Genomic DNA, 22,123 nt, shown 5'->3' on the forward strand with positions numbered 1-22,123 from the left:
TCACAGGCAGGCCGTCTCTGCCCTGAGCAGCTGGCCCTGGTCCTGGCAGGGTGTGGCCAGTCCGGGCCGCATGTTCTGGTTCTGTTTTTAGAGCTCCGTGGGGGACGGGGGAGGGGGTCTCTGCCACATCAGCACATTTCACTTCCCGTGTTTCCCTTGCCACCTGCTGCGGGGTGGCTGATGCGGGTTCCAGCCGATGGCACTATAGTGATCCAGAGAGGGGTGTGTCTGCTTCGCCAGGGGCTGTAAGGACCAGCATAACCCTGGCTAGCATCTTATTTTTAAAATCTTTTTTAAAAATTGTTTTTATTGATTTCAGAGAGAGGAAGGGAGAGAGAGAGACATGGAAACATCAATGAGAGAGAAACATCGATCGGCTGCGTCCTGCACACCCCCTGCTGGGAATCGAGCCAGCACCCTGGGCATGTGCCCCGACCTGGAATTGAACCGGCGACCTCTTGGTGCACGGGACGACGCGCAACCACTGAGCCGCACCGGCCGGGCCAGCATCTTTTTTTTTCTTTAATATATCTTTATTGATTTCAGAGAGAGGAAAGGAGAAGGAGAGAGAGAGAGAGAGAAACATCAATGATGAGAGAGCCATTGATCGGCTGCCTAGCCCACAACCCGGGCCTGTGCCCTGACCGGGAATCGAACCCCGATCGCCTGGATCCTAGGTTGATGCTCAACCGCGGAGCTGCACTGGCCGGGCAGCATCTTAGTTTTAGGGGTGTCTGGCTGCTGTATCTTGGGGGAAGCATGAAAGGGTTTAATAGCATCTTCGTCTAAGACGCCAGGAGCCCAGGTCCACATGGGCCTCTAACCACGTTAATCTCAGGTGCTGCGTCCCTGCTGCCGGCCCCCCCCTTCCCCGGAGACGGAAGTGAGAGCAGCAGATGGGCCCCCCGAGGAGAGCGGCGCCGGCCCCCCCGCCTTCTCTTCCCGCACAGCCCTGGTTCTTGATCAGGGGCTGTGGTTGTCATGGCGACGAGTGGTCGGAGGGAGCCTGAGAGATGCTGATGCGGAGGGAAGGCTCCAGCCTGTAGACGTTTGGGGACAGTTGCCATTTTATATAAGGACCTGCGACCTTGCGTTGCCCGGGGGGGGGGGGGCGCCTCTTCTTTTAGCCACAGGCACCGGGCACCAGGTGAGCGGCAGTCCCGGTGCCGCCTCCTCCCTGGTGCAGCCCGGTCCCCGGTGCGTTCGGCACCCTGGCGAGACTGTCGCCCTACATCTGTGGCGCTCCCTCTGCCGGGAAAGGCAGACTCCAGCCCGAGCTGGAACATTCTCAGGAGGGTGTGGTCCTGGTCCCTTCAGGCTGTAACACAGAGTGGGCGGCCCGCACACAAAGGAAAGTCATTTCTCACTGCCCTGGGGGTGGACTCCAAGGTCGGGGTGCTGGCAGGTCCCGTGTCTCGTGAGGACCTGGTTCGTGGATGGCCATCTTCTCGCTGTGGCCTCACGTGGCGGGAGGGTCAGGAGCCCTCTGGGGTCACCTTCTGAGGGCACTAATCCCATTCCTGGGGCTCCACCCTCATGAGCTCGTCCAATCCTGATCACCCTTCCAAGGCCCCACCTCCCAGTACCTTGAAGGCTTAGTTTCAACACATGAGCTTGGAGGGGATGCAGGCACTCAGTGTCTGGCAGGTGGTGTTGACCCGTCTATTGGTTTATTTTGGGGTGTTTGGAGATTCCTGGAGCCTGTTCGGCACCTAGTGAGGCAGTGAGGCCTTCAGGCAGGAGGTCCATGAGCTCAGCCTTGGGAAGTTGGTGACCTGTCACCAGGTCGGATCTGGTGAAACAAGGGGGCACAATATTGTCACGGTCTACGTGGACCTTGACATTGCCAGGGGCCAAGACCCCAGAGGGGAGTCCGGGGGCTGTCCTGAATCGGTTTTATTAAAAGCGAATGGGGATGGTGTGAGGTGGGAGCCCCTGTCGTGCCTTTCGGGAGACCCGGCCACGGTGGGAAGTGCAGACAGCGGGCGCTGGGAAGAGTTGCCTCGGGGTTTGGGAACAAGCCAGGCTCCAGCGGGTCCCTTGCAGGAGTAGACCCAGGTCGGGCGCAGCCCTGAGGAGGGGCACCGTCAGCTCAGCTGGGCCAGCACAGGGTCCCCTGGGGGGTCCTCAGGGGCATCGGCGCCCTTTCGTCGGGGAAGGAGGGTTGAAAGGGTGGCAGGGCATAGAGGAGCCCGAGAGCCCCACCCCAGGACATACCAACTCTCCTGGAGGGGTTAAGGGTCATGACAGTGACAGTCGAGGACAGGGGGGAGGACTGGCAGGGACACCGTGCTAAGCCGTGGGAACCTACCTGGCCATTAGCACCTCAGCCCTCTCGCCTGGAAAGCAGGAATGGGCTGCCCCCCCGCGTGGTACATAATGTTAACTTACGTATTTACAAATAAGCGTGACATACAGTATGTTTATAATATAAACGTGAACTTTTTTATAAATGTCACTCATCGTCATCAATGTCATCTTCACATTGTTAACTGCTTGATCAGTTATTTCCAGAAAGTTCTGGAACGAGACTTGCGCTGTTTTCCCAGAACCCCCTGTGGGATCTGGACGGTGGTTTTAGTGTCGGGGCCCTGGCTTCTCTCTTCTGGATGGCACAAGGCAATAGATAGACAATATATATCTAAGCTTTAAATTGTGTTTAGTTAAAGTAAGACGTTGTGTTTTGGTGTCGTCTGTAAGATTTGCGGCATGTCCTTGGGGCATTTTATTTTCTCTAGTAGGAAGCGGACTGATTTGCATTAACTAAAGGATTTAGATTTTCGAGTTTAGCGTTTGCGTTAAACTCAGAGCTCCGGCGTTTCAGGAGCACGATGTGAACCCTCGGACACGGTGGGAATGTGAACTGGTGCGGCTGCTCTGGGAGACGGCGTGGGGATGACCCAGCAGCTCCGCTCCCGGGTGTTTATCCAAAGAACCGAGAGCAGGGGCTCTGAGGCAGGTTCGCACACCCCTGTCCGTAGCGGCGTCCCTCCAGGTGCCCAGCGACAGGTGACAGACGCGATGTGATCTGCCCACGCGATGGCACGTGACTCAGCCTTCGCAGGACGGGAATCCTGACACGAGCCACAGCACGCGGGCCTCGAGGCCGTTACGCAGCGTGAAGCAAGCCAGACGCAAAAGGACACATCCCGTCTGACTCCGCTTCCACGGGGCTCCCAGGGTCGCCAGGCTGATGGAGACGCCTGGGGATTTCTAGGGGCCGCGGGAGGGGCGAGCAAGGGGTTCGTGTTTAATGGGGCGGAGATTCAGCTGGGGATGTGAGGAAGCCCTGGAATGGGTGGTGGCGAGGGCCCCGCAACGGTGCGAATGTCCTCGGTGCCACTTAAAAACGGTTCAGAGGGTAAATTTTATGGGTGTTTTACCCCAATTAAAAATAATAAGTTGATGAAGCCGGGCCCGTGGGGCTCGGTTGGGCGTCGACCCGTGTACTGGGGGGTCGCCGGTTCGACTCCCGGTCAGGACACCTGCCCGGGGTGTGGGCCTGATGCCCAGCAGGGGCGCGCGGGAGGCAGCCGCTCCACGTCTCTCATCGATGTCTCCCTCTCTCTCTTCTTGTCCCTTCCTGGCCCTGAAATCAGTAATAAATTAATGAAATTAGAAAATATGAGTCCAGTAACATTTTAGAAGTATAAAAGCTTACGTTTGAATTAAAGTTGAGTGAATTTGTGTCTGCGTGCACACATGCACATGCACACTCCCTCCTGCGTGCCCACGCAGGTTGTATCGTATTGCGCCGTGGTTTATTTTTCTGACCTATAAAAACCCATCTTTCCTTTGTCTCTTCCCAGGTCTGCAACGGTGTGGAGCAGCCGAGGAAGCAGCAGCGCTCCGATCTCAATGGGCCCGTCAATAACAACAACATCCCGGAGGTAATTTCCCCAAGGCTGAGAGTCTGGCCCGGGCCCCAGTGTTGAGGCTGCCCCCCCTCGTCGTCTCCTCACCCGCCCCCCAGTGTTCTCGTCCCATCCAGTGTCTTCAGGGACGGGGTGCAGGCCGGGCAAAGCGGGGGTCCCTGTGGCGGGAGGAGGTGTGGGCGGCTGGCCCTGCTGATGCAGGCTCGCACCACGTGTGTTCACGAGTTGGCGAGGGCCTGTGGGGGGGTCGCTGGTGCTCCCCGACCTGACCGAAGCTCATTCTGCCCGTTACCTGACGTGTCCTAAACCCAGGATTTTCAACAGTGGCACCGTTGGCACTGGGGCAACATAATTCTGTGCTGGGGGCTGTCCTGTGCCCTGTAGGGTATTTAAAACCACCCCTGGTCCCTGCCTGCTTGGTGCCAGCAGCAGCCTCCCCGCAAAGTTGTGACAACGAAAGATGTCTCCAGACGTTGCCAGATGTCCCCTTGGGGAGGAAAGTCACCCTGGTTGAGAACCACTGTTCTTCCCAACAACATAATTTTAAGACGCGATCCCGTGTCAGCTAACCCCGCCCCGACGGAGGTTATTAAAACGAAGCCTGAAGCAAGCCCTTCCCTTTTCTGGGCAGCGGTCCGGGTGAGAGTTCATAACGCCGATGAAGTGACGATGGTCACCCGTGGCGTGGCGTCCAGTCCCCTTTACCTTGTTGCTGGTCCTCACTTGAGGATATTTTTTCCATTGATTTTTAGAGAAAGTGGAAGGGGGGAGAGGGAGAGAGAGACATGGATGGGAGACACATCGAGTGGTCGCCTCCCGCATGCACGGTCCGGGATCAAACCTGCAACCCAGGTACCTGCCCTTGACCGGGAACCGAGCCCGAGACCCTTCGGTGTGCAGGCCGACGCTCTCCCCGCCGAGCAGCGCCAGCCAGGACCCGTCCCCTTCACCTTGCTCTGACAGCCCCGCTCTGGTCATTTGGGGAGCCATTAGGTCACAGGGTCTCTAGGCTCCCTTCCAGCAGCGATGCACGCCTATGAGGGTCCCAGGTGGCCTTCAGTGCCCTGTCGTTAATTTCTAAGTGTAATCCTGGAAGCAGGTTCTCCCTTGGAAGTAGATTACGGGAGCCCCTCCCGCCCGTCACGGTGCCCGCGGGAGACCAGCTCCCTCCACGGAGCTGGCTCGGCAGGGACCCCAGTCGGTCACGGGCTTAGCCTTTTGCATGACGCTGCCCCCCTTGGCCTCGGTTCTGTGGGCCCCATGCTTACGGCTGTTACTATCTCTTCCCTAACAGACAAAAAAGGTGGCCTCCTTTCCAAGTTTCGTGGCCGGTAAGCAACTTTGAATTTTCTTTCTCGGTGGCAGTTGCGGTTGGGGTCAAAGCCAACGGTGCTGTTGCTCTTTGGAGGGGTTTCTCCTGCGACGCTTGCTTAGAAAGCACACCTTCGAGGCGGAGACAGCGCCAGGACGGGGCCAGGTCCTGCAGAGCCCACGTGGGGGCGCCGGGGCCAGTCGGCCAGGGGAGGTAGACCGGCCACACCAGCCCGCCCGCCGCTCACACCCTCTGCCCGGGGCTCGGTGACGGATTGGCAGGTGAAAAGCCTGTATCAGCAGCTCATCAGCACCCGACCCTTTCGATTAGAGCCCGACTGCGCCCGAGTCCAGGCGGCTTGTAGACGCCTCACTTCCCCCCACTGTCCTGTCTCGTGTGAGGGGGTTGATACTGCATTTCCACACTCATGACAGAGCCGAACCGATCGACCTGTTCTGTGTCGGCTGTTAGTGTGGGGAGCAGGCCTGCTCGGGTAGGGAGTGTGTCGGGTGACCTTGGGCGTCCTTTACGAGGTACGCCACCACCAAGAGTCTCTTGAGTGGGGCCTTTCTGTTGGCCAGAAGGGCGTTTTCTACCCTTGCTAGTGTGTCACCATATACAAGGTGAATTTCATTAATTCTTTCAATAAGCTGGTAGTTACTTTTTATGAATATTTATGGGAGCAGGGTCAATTAATCTTGAATGACTTTGAACCTTTCTTACCATTTTTTGTTTTGTTTTTTTTTTAACCTTACAACTGGGCTCTTGTAGCCTTTTGTTTTATTTTTTTCCGTCTCCCTCCCCTCTGGAAGCCACCAGCTCGTTCTCTGTTCTGCGGGTCTGTTTCTGTTTCGTTTCGTTTCCGATTCCACATAGAAGTGAGATCGTACGGGATTTGTCTCTCTCTGTCTGACTTGTTTCACTTAGCTTAGCACCCTCTGGGCCCATCCACATAGTTGCGAGCGTCAAGATTTCATTCTCGCTTATGGCTGAGTAATAATATTCCTGTGTGTGTGTGTGTGTCACGTCTTGTCTATTGACGGACACCTAGGTTGCTTCCGCATCTTGGCTATTACTAGTAATGCTGCAGTGAACACAGCATATGTCTTTCGAGTTAATTTTTTTGCTTGTTTTAAAAATATATCTTTATTGATTTCAGAGAGAGGAAAGGAGAGGGGGAGAGAGAAATAGAAACATCAATGATGAGAGAGTCATTGATCGGCTGCCTTCTGCATACGGGGATGGAGCCCGCAACCCGGGCCTGTGCCCTGACCAGGAATCGAACCCCGATCGCCTGGATCCTAGGTCGATGCTCAACCGCTGAGCCACGCCCGGCTGGGCTTTGTTTTGTTTTTGATAAATACCCAGAAATGGCATTGCTGGGCCATATGGTAGTTCTATTTTTAATTTTTTGAGGAGCCTCCACCCTGTTTCCCGTAGTGGCTACACCAAATTGCCTCTCTGCAGCCAGAGTTACTTTCTGAAGGCAGAGTGGCTGGGCCACCTCACGGACACCTTGTAGTGACAGCCCTGCTGTGGCCCCAGGATCCTCACCCTCACATCTGGCTAGTGCTGTCTCTGTGGCCTTGGCTTGTTCCAGCTGCTGGCCCACCCCACCCCCGGCAGTCTGCGCATATTGCAGCTCTCCTAAGGTGCCGCACTCCCTGCTGCCCCAGGGCCTTTGCACCAGCTCCTGCCTTAGCCTGGAGAGCTCTCTCCTCCTCTGCTTCTGTGGCTCGCTGATCCCTCAGACCTCAGCTCAAAGGGCAGTGCCCCCAGGTCCCTCCCGAGGGCCAGCTTCCCTGTCGCTCCTTCCCTGGCATTGTGCCCTCCCTTCATGGCGTTCACCACAGGCCATCCTGACACACACATTCTGAGACGGTCTGCATCAGCCTGGGAGCTTTGTGTTTTTTATGCAGTGCAGTCCTCATGTGGGGTTGGGGCTCAGAAATGCTTTGTAGCTGAGCTGCTGAGGTTGATCTTGGGCAAAGTCGCTTGATGAGACGTAGACTGGCCTTGTTTGTGGAATTGGGGCACTGAGGGCTGCTTCCTGGGGTTGAGGACTGCCGGGGACTAGGTGGGGGCTCTGGGTGCACCCCCAGAGGGAGGTCTCGCAGACCCAGGGGGAGGCAGGCACAGGGCTCAGGGTTAATGAGACCGCTGGGGCCAGGACAAGCACGGAAGCCTCTGTCCACCCACCTTCCCACACCCACCTGCAGGGGGAGTTCCCTCCGAGGTGGCAGGGACGGGGCTCTAGCGCATGGCTCGGGGGGACCACCCGCCCTTCCCTGTTGAGAGAGGTCAGGAGGCCCCGGGCCCTCCAACGGGGGTTTCGCTTGAAGGCTTCCTCCTGCAGGGAAGGGCCTGGGGCCCCTTCTTCTTGTCCCAGCTGTGCAGGCCTTCCCCGCACACTCGTGCGAGTGTGACTGTCGTCAGAGGGAAGTCAGGGGAGGCCACGCTGTGGGGACTGTGTGTCCTAACCCTCAGTCCTGTTCTTACGTCCTTCTGTCTCCCTCTGGTGGACTCAGCTCAGGGTCAGCTCCAAGAGTGGGGCCGAATAAGAACAAGTGCTGCTTTGCTTTTGTTTTTATTTTTTGTTAATCCTTACGTGAGGATTTCTTTCCATTACTTTTAGATGGGGGGGGGAGGGGGAGAGAAACATCGATGTGAGAGAGACGCACCGATTGGTTGCCTCCGGCACACACCCCGACCAGGGTGGGAACGAACCTGCAGCCCAGGCACATGCCCTTGACCACGATCGACCGACCCCTCGACCCCTCGGTGAGCAGGCCGGCGCTCCACCCACCGAGCCACACCGGCCAGGGCCGGGCTGGCTGCTCGACTCCCTTCTGCTGCTTCTCAGTTCTCTCCCCTGATACGGGTGGGAGGGGCGGTGGGTGTGACTGGCCGGCACGGTGGCCCCCTGCGTGGACTGCTTCCTGTTCGCTAGAGAGCAAGATGGGAATGACAGGACCCCCTGGAGGAGGTGGCCGTCTGTTGGCTTCACCGGCGTCTTCCCAGGGGGCAGGCGCCTCTGGGTGCGGGTGGTGGACCCCACTGCCCGGGACGGGACCCCTTTACACACAGGAATCCGTGTCCCCAGATGGGCCCCAGATCTGCTGAGGCTCACGTCAGGGGGAGATGGGGCCAGTCTTGAGTAAACCTACTCAGGGAACCTCAGAGGGCCAGCGAGCTGACCGACTTTCTGGCAAACGCCACGTTCCAAGGCCGCGGCCTCGGCGGGTGGAATCTGACTCGGAAGGGAAGGCCGCTCCCCAGCCCCGGAGACGGGGGCCCATGGGGTGCCTCGCCGCCCGCAGTGCACAGAGAGGACCCGAGGCTTTGCAGAGGCGGGTCCTGGGGCTGGCTCGGGGTGGGGCTGCTAAAGTGACGCCGTCTACTGGTCAGTAGCCATCACTGCGGGGAGGCCAGGTGACCGAGGTGCCTGGGGCCAGCTGCCTGGGGCTCCACACAGTGTGTGAGGAGTTTTCTGGCCCGAGGGTTGACTGCACCGAGCAGCGTGGTGCAGACCAGCCTCCCCCGCCTGGCTGCAGACGGCTCCTCTTGGTCCCCTGACCCCGCTGCCTTGGTCCTTGGTCCTTTGGGCCAATGCTGACTGTGCCCTTCAGTTCCAGGGCCCTGTGAACCCGAGGACCTCATTGATGGCATCATCTTTGCCGCCAACTACTTGGGGTCCACCCAGCTGCTGTCGGAGCGGAACCCCTCCAAGAACATCCGGATGATGCAGGCCCAGGAGGCCGTCAGCCGGGTCAAGGTAGGGTGGGCTCCGGAGGGAGCGCCGGGCGGGGCGGGGTGCCTGGCGAGGCTGCGGGACACTGGCCTTGGACGGGAGGATGCTGGGCTGGGCAGCATGGTCCTCGATGAGGGGCTGCCACCGGGCCACCCAAAGGCAGGACTTTGTAATGACGATGGTCTGGAAGCGTGCGGGTCGTGAGCCAGGTTAGAGCACAGCTCGAATCCCTGTGCAGCCGCCTGTGGCTCTCAGCGCCGTTCGGGGTGCTGCCTGCAGAAGGGGAGACAGACCTCACTTTTATTATCTTTTGTTACCCCTCACGCGAGGATATTTTTCCTATTGAATTTTTTTTAGAGAGAGTGGAAGGGAGGGGAGCAGAGAGACAGAAACATCGATGTGACAGAGACACATCGATTGGTTGCCGTCCGCACGTGCCCTTGACCAGGAATCGCACCCACAGCCCTTCCCTGCGTGGGCCAGCGCTCTAGCCCCGGAGCCACACTGGCCAGGGGGCACCTCACGCTCCATTTCCATTCACGACCTCAAGGAAAACCCGACACCGTCGCCGCCCCAGGCGCAGGTTGATCTGACTTCGACCGCTGGGTGCGGCTAAGATGAGGCCAAGTCCACAGAGCCGGTGGGGCTGGGGGGGGTTTGGAGGCCTGTGGACACTGCTCCCTGCGGGGTGAGAGCTTGTCAGCCCCTCCCTGTCCTCACAGCTGACAGTGACGGCTTTTAACAGAGGGAAGGGGTGCTGGACGTGAGCCCACCGGAGGGCAGCACAGAGCCCCCTGCTCTGCCCAGGAGCCTGGCCGGGCACTGCCTCTCCCTCCTCAGTGTCGCCCTCGTGGCCGCAGGGGTGTCCGGAGCCTCCAGGACTTGAGGGCTCTGTGCCCACTGAGGTGGCAGCCGCTTCCCTGTCCCCTGGGCACCAGGTCTGAGCGCTGGGTGTTGAGCACAAACGGAAATAACTCTGCCGCCCCTTCTTACTCTGTGCTTTTCTCTTACATGCTGTTCAGAGGATGCAAAAAGCTGCTAAAATCAAAAAGAAAGCGGTGTGTAGACTGTGGGGTTTGCTTGTGTGTCTGTGGCTTGTCCTGTGCAGGCGATGGGGGGGGGTTCCCTCTTCCCTTGGTGGGTAAATGTAGACGCTTGAATGAAACCGTGTTTTTAACCGCCCACTGGCGAGGGGTTGAGGCCCCGCCCTTTTCTCTCGCTTCTTTTAACCTTTGAGTCTGTGCCCTGGGAGGCGCTGGAACACGGTCAGTGCCGGGATGTTACTGTTTCACAGGCGTTTTTAACTGTGGCATTGGACACGACCACGTGATGCGTTCAGCGCCTGGGCCTCCTGTAGAGAATTAATTAAGTCGTTTCGATATGTAAGGACCCATTAAGTTTAATTTACTAAATCCGGTTGATGAGAAGTTTCCGTTGGCCCCTGAGATGCTCCCTTTATTGAAAAGTCTCTGGAGCATGGACAGACTCTCAGAAATGGGCTGATCTGCGGGCCTTTGTCTGCAAACCTGGCCATTTAGTAAGTGCCGGGCGCTTTCTAACTCCCCTCCCCAGGGCTCCCTTTCCCCTGCGGTGACACGTCTCTCCCTGGGGACCCCGCCTGCTCCTTAGGTCGGGGTGCAGGTGGACATTTGGAGCTCAGAACAGCCTCGGGGGCCAGCCAAGGCCGGCCGATCGTCTCCAGGCAGGGCCGTCCTTCCTTCCAGGGAGGGCGATGCTCAGGGTCATTGCCAGGGGCCCCTTTTCTGGACTGTCCACAGCTGGCCAAGCAGAGGGTAGGAGGAGGTACCCCACGAGCCTGGGACCCAGCAGAGCCACCCCTCTCGCAGACTCACTGGGGACCGACGGGCCCACTCTGTTGTCTGGTGCCCCTCTGCAGGGTCCGTGGTATGGACGCGCCCCTTTCTCCCGGCGGGGACAGCGGCGGGGTGACCTTGCCCTTCCGCGTCACTGCTCAGGGCTCAGCCTCGTCCATTTGCTCCCCAGCTTGAGCGCAGCTCACGTTTCCTCCAAAACTGTCGCGAGAGCTAAAACCCACGGTCCACCCGCAACTTCTCCGCCTGGCTCCTGTCCCGACCCACTTTGCGGCAGGAGGGTTTGCTAAATCCTGGAAAACAACCTTTAGAAGCAGCCGGGTGCGAAATAGAAGCCAAATGTTCGAAACGCGGGAACGGTTAGCTCCTCACAGCCCTGCGGACTGTTTCCAACCAGAATGTTTTGGGTCCTCTCCTCTGTACAGTCACTGAAAAGCCGTGTGACCCCGTGGTGGGCCGAGCGCCCCGGCGACCTTTCCCTGAGCACTGAGCGGAAGGAAATCGAGATTCGTCGCCGCAGCGTGGCGCCCCACCCCGCCACTCAGGGTTCCCGAGGAATCGTGGGCGGGATCAATTAAACCCGTTCTAGGGGGGAATTCAATCAGTTTCTGCTCTTTGGAGTGGAAGACGCGGCACCGTGGGCTCCCGAGCGACCACAGAGAATTACCCCGGTTGCCAAGCAAAGGGACTCCTGTGTCATCCCCACTCTGCAGCAGTAATTAGGATTCTCACAGACGTGCAGACTCAGCTTCCAGAACGTTCCAGGTGCCCGTAACTAATGGCCGTAGGACGAGGGTCCTCCAGGAGCTGACGGAACGGGGGCACTTGTGGGACAGCCTCTTCCCGCCTGTCCCGTGTCCTTGAGGGCAGTGCGCAGTCCAGCCTGGGTCTGGCTTCCCTTAGGGTTTTGGGGACCGAGCCTGCGGGGAGGTTGACACGAGCGAGGCTGTTTCAATTGGAAGGAAACGCTGACGTTTCAATGCACCGTCTCTGGAAATTTCCTGGGGACGCTCAGAGTCCCACACCCGAGGCGCAGAGCCCGGGTCCGACCGGCTTGGCTGCAGACGCGCGTTCGGGGAGCAGACAGGCTGCTGTCGGACGGACGCCGTGACAGAGCGACCCGGCCTCCCTCGGTGCTCAGCCTCGGGAAGCCTCGCCTCCCCCTCCCGCCCCCTCCCCGCCGACCGCCTGCCCGCGGAGCTCACTCGGCTCCCCTCGCGGAGGGCGCGACGCGCTGCGATGGCCGCTCCACGCCACCGCGTGGCCCCTTAGGGCGCCCGGGGCCCTTCGGGTATGGTCGGCGTCGCTCAGCCGGCTCCTGACCTGTAACAGTGTCCCCTGTCCTCCCTTAGAACTCCGAGGGGGACGCCCAGACGCTGACCGAAGTGGACCTGTTCATCTCCACCCAGAGGATCAAGGTGTTAAATGCGGACACACAGGTGAGCGTTCGCAGGCGGCTGTTTAAATCCGTGCGGGCGAACCGCTGATGCCCCACGCGGGGCCCACGGGACGCGGGCTGGCTGCAGCGGGCGCCCTGGAGCCTCGGGCCAGGGCCACGTGGAGACAGAGCTGGGGGGCTGGGTCAGGAGGTCCCGGGAGCTGGGGTCTGGCTGCCTGGGAGGCGTCTGGGGTGGGCGGCTGCCTGTAGCTTGCGGGCTGCTTCCCAGGCGCCGTTCAGGATGCACCGGAAGAGAGTGGCGGCAGGAAACTGGGCGGACTGAGAAACCGGGGCGGAGGGGCGGAGGGGGAGGCAGGTGAGGGAGACGGTGGGGGCCGGGTGGTCAGGACAGGAGAGGGGCTGATGGCTGTACCGGGAGGCGGGGTGCTGGTAGTAGGGGTGTTGGGAGGCGGGGTGTTGGGAAGTGGGGTGTTATGAGCCGTGATGCTGGTAGTAGGGGTGTTGGGAGGTGGCCGTGTTGGGAGGTGGCCGTGTTGGAAGGTGATCCTGCTCACAGGTGCGATGCTGGGAGGCGGCCTCCTGTGAGGAGGTGGCCCTGCCATTGACATGCGCTGGGAGCTGGGAGAGGAGCCCCTTTCTGACACCTGGAGATTGATCGGGGCACTTCTGGCAGAGGCTAGGAATCAGGAGGTGCCGAAGGGCCACCCCGACCGCCCTTTCCACTGCCCCTTCCTGAAACGCGGCTCCTGTGGTTATAAACCACCCCACAGCCTTGGCCAGAAAACAAACCGGCCCAAGGAAGACAAATGTGCGCAGCAGTCACTGCAGCAGCGGCTCTGTGGGGAAGGAAAGGCCTCGGGCTGCGGAGACACCGGCCTGCTTTTGTGGAAAGGGGACAAAGGCGTGAAGGACCAGCTGACTGGTCTCCCAGAGCCTTTGTGAGCAGCCTCCTTCGGTAGGGGTGACGGGCAAGGTGCTCGGGGAGACTCGTGCCAGGGGGCAAAGGCCAGAGCGATGGACCCTCCGGGGGCCCAGGGACTTGCATGGCTGCGGGGCCCCATCGATGGGAGCCGGGCAAGCTGCCCTGGTGTCCCCTGGCCTGGGCCCGGGCTGCTCGGGCTCCCTCGAGGGACTCATCGTGGGCAACGTTGGCCTGGAAGCCCCTCCTCTACTTGGCAGGAAGCCTGGGCCAGGCACACGCTTTGAGGGAGGGGACCCTGCTCCAGAGCCACGGTGGCCTCTGATCGGGTGGGGGCAGGCTCCCTGGTCCCCTTGCCATGGGGACCATGGCCCCACCCAGCAGTGTGCCCCCAAGAGCGCTGTTTGGAAGCTGTGGGCTGAGTGAAGGCAGGGGCCTGCCTTGACCGTGAACCGCCACCCTGCAGCGCCCTAACTAAAGCAGCGGGTCTCAACCTGGGGCAGTTTTGTCCCCCAGGGGACATACTTAGCAAGGTCTGGAGCTCTTTTTTGGTCACAGCCGGGGAAGGTGATGGGTGCTACTGGCTCCTAGGGGGCTGAGGCCAGGGATGCGACTGACAGACCCCAGGGCGTGGATGGCCTTTCACAGTCAAGGATGGGCTGGGCCTGAACCTGTAGAACCCGTGAACTCATGTGTTCGAAGGGCTCGGTCCCCAAGGCGGTCCCTAACGCAGACCCCCGTCCCTCCCGACAGGAAACCATGATGGACCACGCCCTGCGCACTATTTCCTACATCGCGGACATCGGGAACATTGTGGTGCTCATGGCCCGGCGGCGCATGCCGCGGTCAGCCTCTCAGGACTGCATCGAGACCACGCCGGGCGCCCAGGAGGGCAGGAAGCAATACAAGATGATCTGCCACGTGTTCGAGTCCGAGGACGTGAGTAATGAGCCGGCCGAGCCCCTCGCAACACCCAGAGCCCCGGGGCTCCGGGATCCCAGGTTCCATGGAAACCACGTGGCAGGTGGGCACCCCGGGCACTGCCGTCAGCGTTGCCATTGAATCTGTGGCTTTTCTAACACTCGAGATGGCAGAGAGCGAACATGGTTTTATTTGATTTTATGACACGAGTTCTTCAGGGGCTGTTGCTAAGATGAGCCGTAGTCACACGTTCTGGGGGAGCCAGCCCCTCAACAAGCCTTTTTCTCCCAACGGAAAGCGCCCGGGCTGACTTTGCTGTCGCCGGGATGCGCGTTGTCACGTGCCAGGGCCGCGGCGAGGGAGGCGCATCCTCACCTGAGTCTGGCTCTGCTTTTTAACAGGTCCCAACTTGTTAAAAATCAATTCTGAAGTTTAAAACTTGGTAGATTCGCTAAGGGACCAGAAAGCCTTGGACTCCATCCCTGAATGGGATGAGAGCATGTGTCTGAGCCTGGTCGCGGGGGTGGGGTGGGGGTGTCCTTGTCCTTCGAGCAGTGACAGGAGGACCCCCTGGTGGGGTGTGAGGGGGACACCGAGCAGCTGCCCAGAGTGCAGGACCCGGACGGTGGCTGAGGGTCTGAGAGCAGAGGAGCACCTGGAGAAATGGAGGGTGGCATTAAGGACACCGGTGGAGCTCTTGGAGCCTCAGTTTCCCCTCGGACCAGGGTAGATGAGTTGCAGAGATGAAAGTGCTGGGGCAAAGCCGCTGTCCCCCCCCCTCCTCGGGCCACCTGCAGGAGGCCACCTTGGAGGGCCAGCCCTTGATTTGGGCCCCGTGCCCACTCCCTACCTGCCCAGGCCGGGCTCCTGGCCTCCTTGCAGTGAAAACCTCGGGCCCTGGCTGGGAGTTGGGCGGCAGGAGAGCCCCTTGTTTGTAGGGTCCTGAGGGTGCCCCACCCCGATCTGGGGAAGGGATCCAGAAGGCAAGGTGGGCGGGAGACAGGAGCCCGGCATAATGGCCTCCCCGTCCCCGGGAGCCCCCATGCGGTGGGGTCAGGGGTCCCAGCAGACACCTCTTTAGGCTCTTTACCTGGGGGTGAAGAGAGCAATGCTGTCAGACCAGCTTCCCAGCCAGGGCTCCTCGGTCAGGCGGAGATGGACCCAGAGGCCTGGGGACGGCTTCAAACCCTGAGACCCCGGTGGGGTGGAGCCAGCCCTGGCCTCAGCGGTGCTCTCAGGTGTGTCCCCGCCCGCGTCATCTCCTGGGTCGCTGGGCACTGGGCCTCTAAGCCTCCGGGCAGCAACCGGCAGCACCAAGATGCTGGTCTGGGGAGGGAGCTGGGCTTGTTTGCCGAATGAGCGCCCGCTGGTCCTTCCTGTAAAGTGTTCAGGGCCCAGGTGGGAGCCTCACGAGCACCGTGTGAGGACGTCTCGGTCCTCGGCCAGCCTCTCTCACGCAGGACGGGCCTTCACACAGCCCGAGTGTGCGCGGTCAGTAGCGGATGCGGGGTGTGTGGTCAGAAGGGGCATTTAGGCATTTAGGCCCGCTCTCTCGTCACCTGTTTTCGGGTCCTGTTCCCGAGCTTTGCTGGGGGAGGTGGGGGGGCATGCAGAGGCCACCTGATGGCAGGTGGGGAGGAGGCCCTGCTGAGGGAAGAAGCCGCCAAGAGTCCCATTGCTGTTGGGGTTGCACAGCTGTGAGTGTCCCCAGCACTTCAGGGCTTGGGCCTTCGCCTCCTGCCCGCTTCTATGCACCTTCCAGGGACAGGCAGGCCCGGGGTGAACTTTCGGTGTCTGGCTCACTGACGTAGGGAAGCAGTTTGCTCCATCTGCTCGTGGGGCCTGTGGCTGGGGTCCCAGGTCTCTCGCCCTCCACCTGGCACAGCCACCCCTTCCCCACCGCGCCGCGCACACGCCAGCCTCCCCAGGCAACACTGGGTTCTCACTAAGGAGAGAGGACCGGGGTAGACGCCAGCAGTGTCTGTGACGCTCCCAGAGGACACCGCGCGGCTCCTTCTGGAGTAAGGCGGGCGGGCAGAAGGTACAGCAGTCGCCAATGAAAGCAACGAGACTCTGATGTTTAGCAAATAATTTATAAGTTTCGCACTTTTTTTGACACTGTGCTCAGTCCTAGAATGTCTGGGACTTAAAGCAGCTCGGGGGGGATCAGGGCCAGGTGCTCGCAGGGACAGCGGACGTGGAGCAGTGCCGGTGGGGAGGCAGCTTCCCCAGGAGGGGGTCCCAGCCCGTGTCCCAGCGGGTCTCTAAGGCGCCCTCCCCGCAGGCGCAGCTGATTGCGCAGTCCATCGGCCAGGCCTTCAGCGTGGCCTACCAGGAGTTCCTGCAGGCGAACGGCATCAACCCCGAGGACCTGAGCCAGAAGGAGTACAGCGACGTCATCAGCACCCAGGAGCTGTACAACGACGACCTCATCCACTTCTCCAACTCGGAGAACTGCAAGGAGGTGAGCCACGCACCGGGTGCCGCCCCGGCCGGGCGCCCAGCCTCTCCCCGTGTGCAGACCGGACTCCAGCAGGCCTTCCGAGGCGAGGCGGGCGCAGACCCGTCCCCACAGCGGCTGAGATGCCCCTGGGGAGCTGAGCACCTGAGTGAAATGAGGTGTTTGCCGTAACAAAGCAGCTGATCACAGTCCTAACGACCTTGAAAATGGGCCTCTTGATTCTGCTGTTAGCCACGAGCTCAGCACCCAGGGGAGGCATCTGTACAGCTGGACCTGGGGCGCTCTGCCCAGGGGCGGTCCCAGGCTACCAGCAGGAGCGGGTGCCCTGGGGAGGGGAAAGGCCCAGGCTGCTGTGCGCGGAGGGCAGGCAGCTTTCTGAGGCCGTGGCTCTTGAAGCCGAGAGAAAACAAGGTCTTTCGTAGACAAAAGCAAAGTGGGCTCAGGGTTTGAGCCCTGGAGTCCGAGACCACCCCTCCCTGGATTCCTGGGGCTGGGGGCGTCTTTACTCCCGGTTTCCAGAATTGGGGGTGGGCTGGGGCCAGGCCCGGGGGAGGCAGCCCCACCACGGGCGCCACTTACCCCCTGGTTTCCTCGCAGCTGCAGCTGGAGAAGCACAAGGGTGAGATCCTGGGCGTGGTGGTGGTGGAGTCGGGCTGGGGCTCCATCCTGCCCACGGTGATCCTGGCCAACATGATGAACGGGGGCCCCGCCGCCCGCTCGGGGAAGCTGAGCATCGGGGACCAGATCATGTCCATCAACGGCACCAGCCTGGTGGGGCTGCCCCTCGCCACCTGCCAGGGCATCATCAAGGTAGGCGCACGGGGCGGCCCCACCTCACTTTACCCTCAAGGCTCTGAGTCCAGAGACCCACCCAAGACTGCCACCCCGCTGAAGTCAGAGGAGGACCTGGCTGCCCCGGAGGTGGGGGCACATTCGGTCTCACTCAGCCCAGTGCTGACCCACGTGACGCGCAGGTGTAGGGTGACCGAGCCGTCCTGCTTCGCCTGGACTTTCCCACTTCCCAGGCAGACCGGGAGAGTGGCCTCTCTTGCTTAACCTGTGAGCTTGCAGCTTTAGACCTCTGGAGGGCCAGGAGGAGGGGACACAAGCAGGTGGGACAGGGGCTTTCACACCTGGAGGTGCCAGCTCAGCAGAGCCTTTGCTCTGGTCAGGGCCTCCGGACAACAGGCCCCACGCTGCATCCTGTCTGTGGTCTGTCCCCACCCACCGTGGTCTTGGTGCTGGAGGAAACGTCTCCCTCCTCCTTGTCAGTCTGACCCTGAGAGCTGGCCCAGCAGGATGTCTGCCTGATGGGTGACCTTGTAGACAGACAGACATGGGACATGCCTCAGTGGTGCCCGAGGCCTGGCTGGCGTGGAGCCTCCCACTGAGGGCTGCAGTTCCCAGGCACTCAGCCACCAGGCTCGGACGCGGCTGTGGGGGGGGGGGGGGGGGGGGGAGTTACCCACCCCCCCAGGCAGCTCCAGGCCACCTCCAGGGCTCATGAGTGGCCAAAGGAGGGAGCAGAAGCCATGGTGAGGCCTGGGCCTCACCTCCCAGAACCTCGGCCTGGGGCACTTGTTGACAGTTGTGTTCTCTGGGACCCGAGGCTGCCCTTGGCTCCAGCTGGCCGTCTCGGTGTGGACACTAGCAGGTTTTCACCGAGCCAGGCATCCCCACTACCCAGGGTGGCTGGTGCCACCTGGGTGCCCAGCCACCCTGCATACGTCAGGGTGGCTGATGCCTTTACCCCTCAGAGAGGGCACTGAGGCGGGAGGTGACTGCCTCTCCCACGCCCCCACGCCAGGGACCCCTCCTTGGCTGGCCCCGGAGGCTGTGCTCACCTGACCTCTGCCCCCACTCCGCAGGGTCTGAAGAACCAGACACAGGTGAAGCTCAACATAGTCAGCTGCCCACCGGTCACCACGGTCCTCATCAAGCGGCCAGACCTCAAGTACCAGCTGGGCTTCAGCGTGCAGAACGGAATCGTGAGTCCACTTTCTCTGTCCTTGCGGCCTCCACACTAGGGTCTGGGTGCAGGGAGCTGGGTCCCGGAGCCAGGCAGAGAGGGTCCCTCAAGCCCTGCCCTCGGCCCCGTGATGGTCGCTCTCTGCAAATGAGGGGAGGCAGGACCCCTTCAGCCACCACAGCATCAGGCTCACTGTGTTTAACCAGCAGATGCCACTGACCTGTCCATTCATTCGCTCGCCCGGTCAGTCCTGTGCGTTGTTTCTGCCCCGTGTCAGGCGCTGTACCAGGCACTGAGGAGGCAGAGGGCTTCCAGGAGGCGGCGATGTGGGGCTTGAGCCCCCAAATCCCATTATCTCGCTGACCTATGTGGGGCCAGTGTGAGCTGTTTCCTTGGTTCTGGGAAAACTTTCTAGAAAGGCAACTGCAAAGGAGGCAGAACTTCCCCTGCTGTTGTCTGGTGCCCAGGGCCCGGCTCTCGCCCTCTGGGTCGGGGCAGACTTGCTGCGTAACAAACGTCCCGAGTCTCAGCACGTCTGGTGGAGATGCTGACGCAGCAGTGCCTACCTTCGCCTTGGTGGCTGCGAGTCACCCTGCCACGAGCATGGTGCAGAGGACGCCTGCTTTCTGGTCCGTGTAGTTCCATCGTTGCAAGTGCTGCCAGGCCCCAGGTCCATCTGTCTGTCAGTTCGAGGCATTGTCTGACACCGTTTCACAGGGAGATGAAGTCACTGGTCCCTTGGCTCCCAGCTGGAAATGGCAGGGCCAGGGTTGGGCCTGAGGCCGCGCCCCTGCCAGTCCTCAGACACTGGCTCGGTGTCGGGCGAGCGCAGGTATGGATGTGGGGCATGAGAGCACTGCAGAGGCTGGTCGGTTTGTGTCCTGGGCCCAGGGCATTGGGAGAGGTGCGTGCGAGGCCCCGATGGCTGGTCTCTCCTCCGCAGGGGCCTCGTGCCCACTGACGTGTGTGCCACGCAGCCAGGTTCCCGAGAGTCCCTGGAAAAGTTTGCCGACATTGGTGTTAGTCTTGCTCAAGTGCCTTTTCCATTTTCAGCTTCATTTCACCCAAAGTACAATGCAGCAGTTTGCAGGCAGGCCCTGGGTGACCCAGTTGTTGCTGTTCCTCTGTGGGTCCCTCCTCTCTCTTCCCGAAACACCCTCGGAGAAGCGAAGAGGCCTCCAGCTGGGAGACACCGCCCCTGAGCAGTCCAGGGCGGCTGGAGCCTGCCCCCAGATTCCAGCTGGGGTTGGACAAGGCTCGGACAGGCGGGCGTCCCCGAGCTGAGGGAAGGCGGTCGCCCCAGGGCACGGAGAGTCCTGCTGTGGAGTGACAAGGACGGTGCGCTGGGAGCAGGGCCTGCCTGTCCCACGGCTGTGCCTCCTGCGGGTGGCTGACCCTGAACTCTCGATGCTGGCCAGAGTCACCCTTCCTGACCTCGGCTGGGGTTCCCTGCCTTTAGGCACGAGGACCCCTAAAAGGATGAAAAACCTCAGACGGCAGCTGTACGGCAGCATCTGTCAGGAGGGGTGTCTCCTGCAGGGTCCAGTCGTCCTGTTGCGTCTTAGGGACAGGGGCGCGCGCCTGGCAGGCGTGGCGGGAACAGTGAGCTGACTGACGCGTGTCTCCTCAGATCTGCAGCCTCATGCGGGGAGGCATCGCCGAGCGAGGGGGCGTCCGCGTGGGCCACCGCATCATCGAGATCAACGGGCAGAGCGTGGTGGCCACGGCCCACGAGAAGATCGTGCAGGCTCTGTCCAACTCGGTGGGAGAGGTGAGACGTGCCGACCCAGCCGAGGGGCCCCCGCCCAGGGTCCCCTCCGTCCCCGCCTGGCGTCAGCTTGGGCTGCAGGGAGAACTACACCTTAAGTAAAAGCAGCTGAAGACCTGGGTGGGGCCGGGTCACAGTCTGAGCGTCAGGAACTCTGTCCATGAGCGGTCATTCTTCCTGCACCCAGAAAACCCTCGGGGACTGTCACACCCGTGGGCGGTGGGGAGGCAGGGAGAGCTTCAGCCCCTCTCTCGTTGGCAGATCCACATGAAAACCATGCCCGCCGCCATGTTCCGGCTCCTCACCGGCCAGGAGACCCCGCTGTACATCTAGGACCCAGGACCGGAGCCCACGGCCCGCCAGGGACCCTGCAGGGCCTGTCTTTACAGAGGAGAGTCCCAGGAACAGTCCCCGTGGACAGTCGTGTTTGCTGCGTCCCGATCTGTTCTCATCGCGACTGACAAGGTGTGTGTGTACCTCTGTGGTGTGGTCGGTCCTCCCGTGGCCGTGGAGGGAGGCCCCCGACGGGCTGCTGGCGTCGTCCGAGGAAGTGCGCTGCCCGGCTCTCCCGTAAGCGAGGTTTGGGAGCACGACTGTGTTGGACTTTGAGAAGGAGCCGTTCCTGAGTTAAACACGGGCTGGTGGTCACATCAAATGCCAGTTACTTAGGAAACACCACTGTTGGACTTTTAAAGCCGTTCTTCAGACTCAAGGGCCTTCAGATGACCCGTGACCACACCGGCTGCCCATCGTCACCTGGGCACTCGCATCCCCGAGACGAGGAGGGCAGCCTGGGCCGTGGCCCTCTACTGACAATCCCTCTACACACGCGTGCTCCCCGCAGACACCTCGCCCCCGCACCCCCGGGGCCGGGCGCGGTCGCCGCGAGCAGCAGTGGGGTGTGTACATAACTCCAGCGTAGTCTAGCCCAGCCCTAGAGCTCAGTTCCCCGACGCCTGCGCCTGGAAGCCCCCGGCCCAGGCCCTGAGATACACTGTGATAAGAAGCCTTACACGGAGTGACCTGTGTGTTGCATGCAGCCGCCTTAGGAAGACTCGCGATACCACTAATAAACCCGACGTCACCACGAACGCTGTCTGCGTGGCCCGTTTGTTAACAGAGGCGCCGACGCCACACCTTCCACTCACTACTGGTGTCCACCCCGGGGTTCGAGGAGTGTGGTGACCTGGTGCCTGCTTAGCGTCCCTTCTGGCGCCTCGAGAGCTCTCCCCGACCAGGTCGGCAGGGGGCGCTCCAGGTGCCAGGGCAGCCAGGCCCCGCGGTGGCTGGAGGGTCAGCGATGGGGCCAGGTCACCAGGCTGCCCAGGGAGGGAGGGAGAGGCGCACATGTGTGTAATGCAGTCGGACCACCCTCCCCAGCATCTCCTTACCTGTGGGTCCCTGGCAGCCTGTCTTGAATGACAGCAGGACTCCCCTCATTTATCTTTCTCTGTGGCCACAGTCCTGGGGTCACCTGGGGTGGGGAGGCAGTGTGAACGTTAGCTGGGGTCACAAGGCCTGGGGACCTTGGACAACAGGACCCACCTTTGGCCACCCACAGGCAGTCTCACTCCCTGCTGTGGGCCAGTGAGGAAGTGTTCAGGGGTGGCCACACCCTTGGGTGATGTGATGAACAGGAGCGTCCCTGGAGAGTCAGGGGTACGTCCCTGCGGTGCCCAAGACAAGGCTGGTGAGCAGGACCCTGAGGGGAAACCAACAGCTAACAAGTGACATGCAGGCAAGGGTGGGGGACCCACCCAGTGATGCACATAAAAAATCCAAATTCAAGAGCTTTGAGCCGGGGGCTGCAATCCTGGAGGGCACGTGCAGGAAGGGGCGGCAATGGGCCAGCACTGGCTGCACCTACATTGTCTGGGCACCTGCCCCCTCCCCCCAACGCCCCCAAGAGGTGCTGA

At 61.1% G+C, this 22,123-nt stretch overlaps 1 protein-coding gene across 1 annotated transcript in view; it reads left to right on the top strand.

The window, feature by feature from the left end:
• APBA2 (amyloid beta precursor protein binding family A member 2) overlaps positions 1–20,742 on the top strand; it is a 37,116-nt gene extending 16,374 nt beyond the window's left edge. Inside the window, exons 3-12 of the mRNA XM_087829219.1 lie at positions 3,810–3,890; positions 5,170–5,206; positions 8,817–8,962; positions 12,123–12,209; positions 13,842–14,027; positions 16,294–16,473; positions 17,068–17,280; positions 18,339–18,458; positions 20,070–20,210; positions 20,469–20,742. Of these exons, the coding sequence (XP_087685345.1) occupies positions 3,810–3,890; positions 5,170–5,206; positions 8,817–8,962; positions 12,123–12,209; positions 13,842–14,027; positions 16,294–16,473; positions 17,068–17,280; positions 18,339–18,458; positions 20,070–20,210; positions 20,469–20,540 (1,263 nt within the window). The 3' untranslated portion in view covers positions 20,541–20,742. The remainder of the gene's footprint in view (positions 1–3,809; positions 3,891–5,169; positions 5,207–8,816; positions 8,963–12,122; positions 12,210–13,841; positions 14,028–16,293; positions 16,474–17,067; positions 17,281–18,338; positions 18,459–20,069; positions 20,211–20,468) is intronic.
• Positions 20,743–22,123: the final 1,381 nt, after the last annotated feature.

This window comes from Miniopterus natalensis, chromosome 22 (genome assembly GCF_054644295.1).
Source record: "Miniopterus natalensis isolate mMinNat1 chromosome 22, mMinNat1.hap1, whole genome shotgun sequence".
NCBI classification, from domain to species: Eukaryota; Metazoa; Chordata; class Mammalia; order Chiroptera; family Miniopteridae; genus Miniopterus; species Miniopterus natalensis.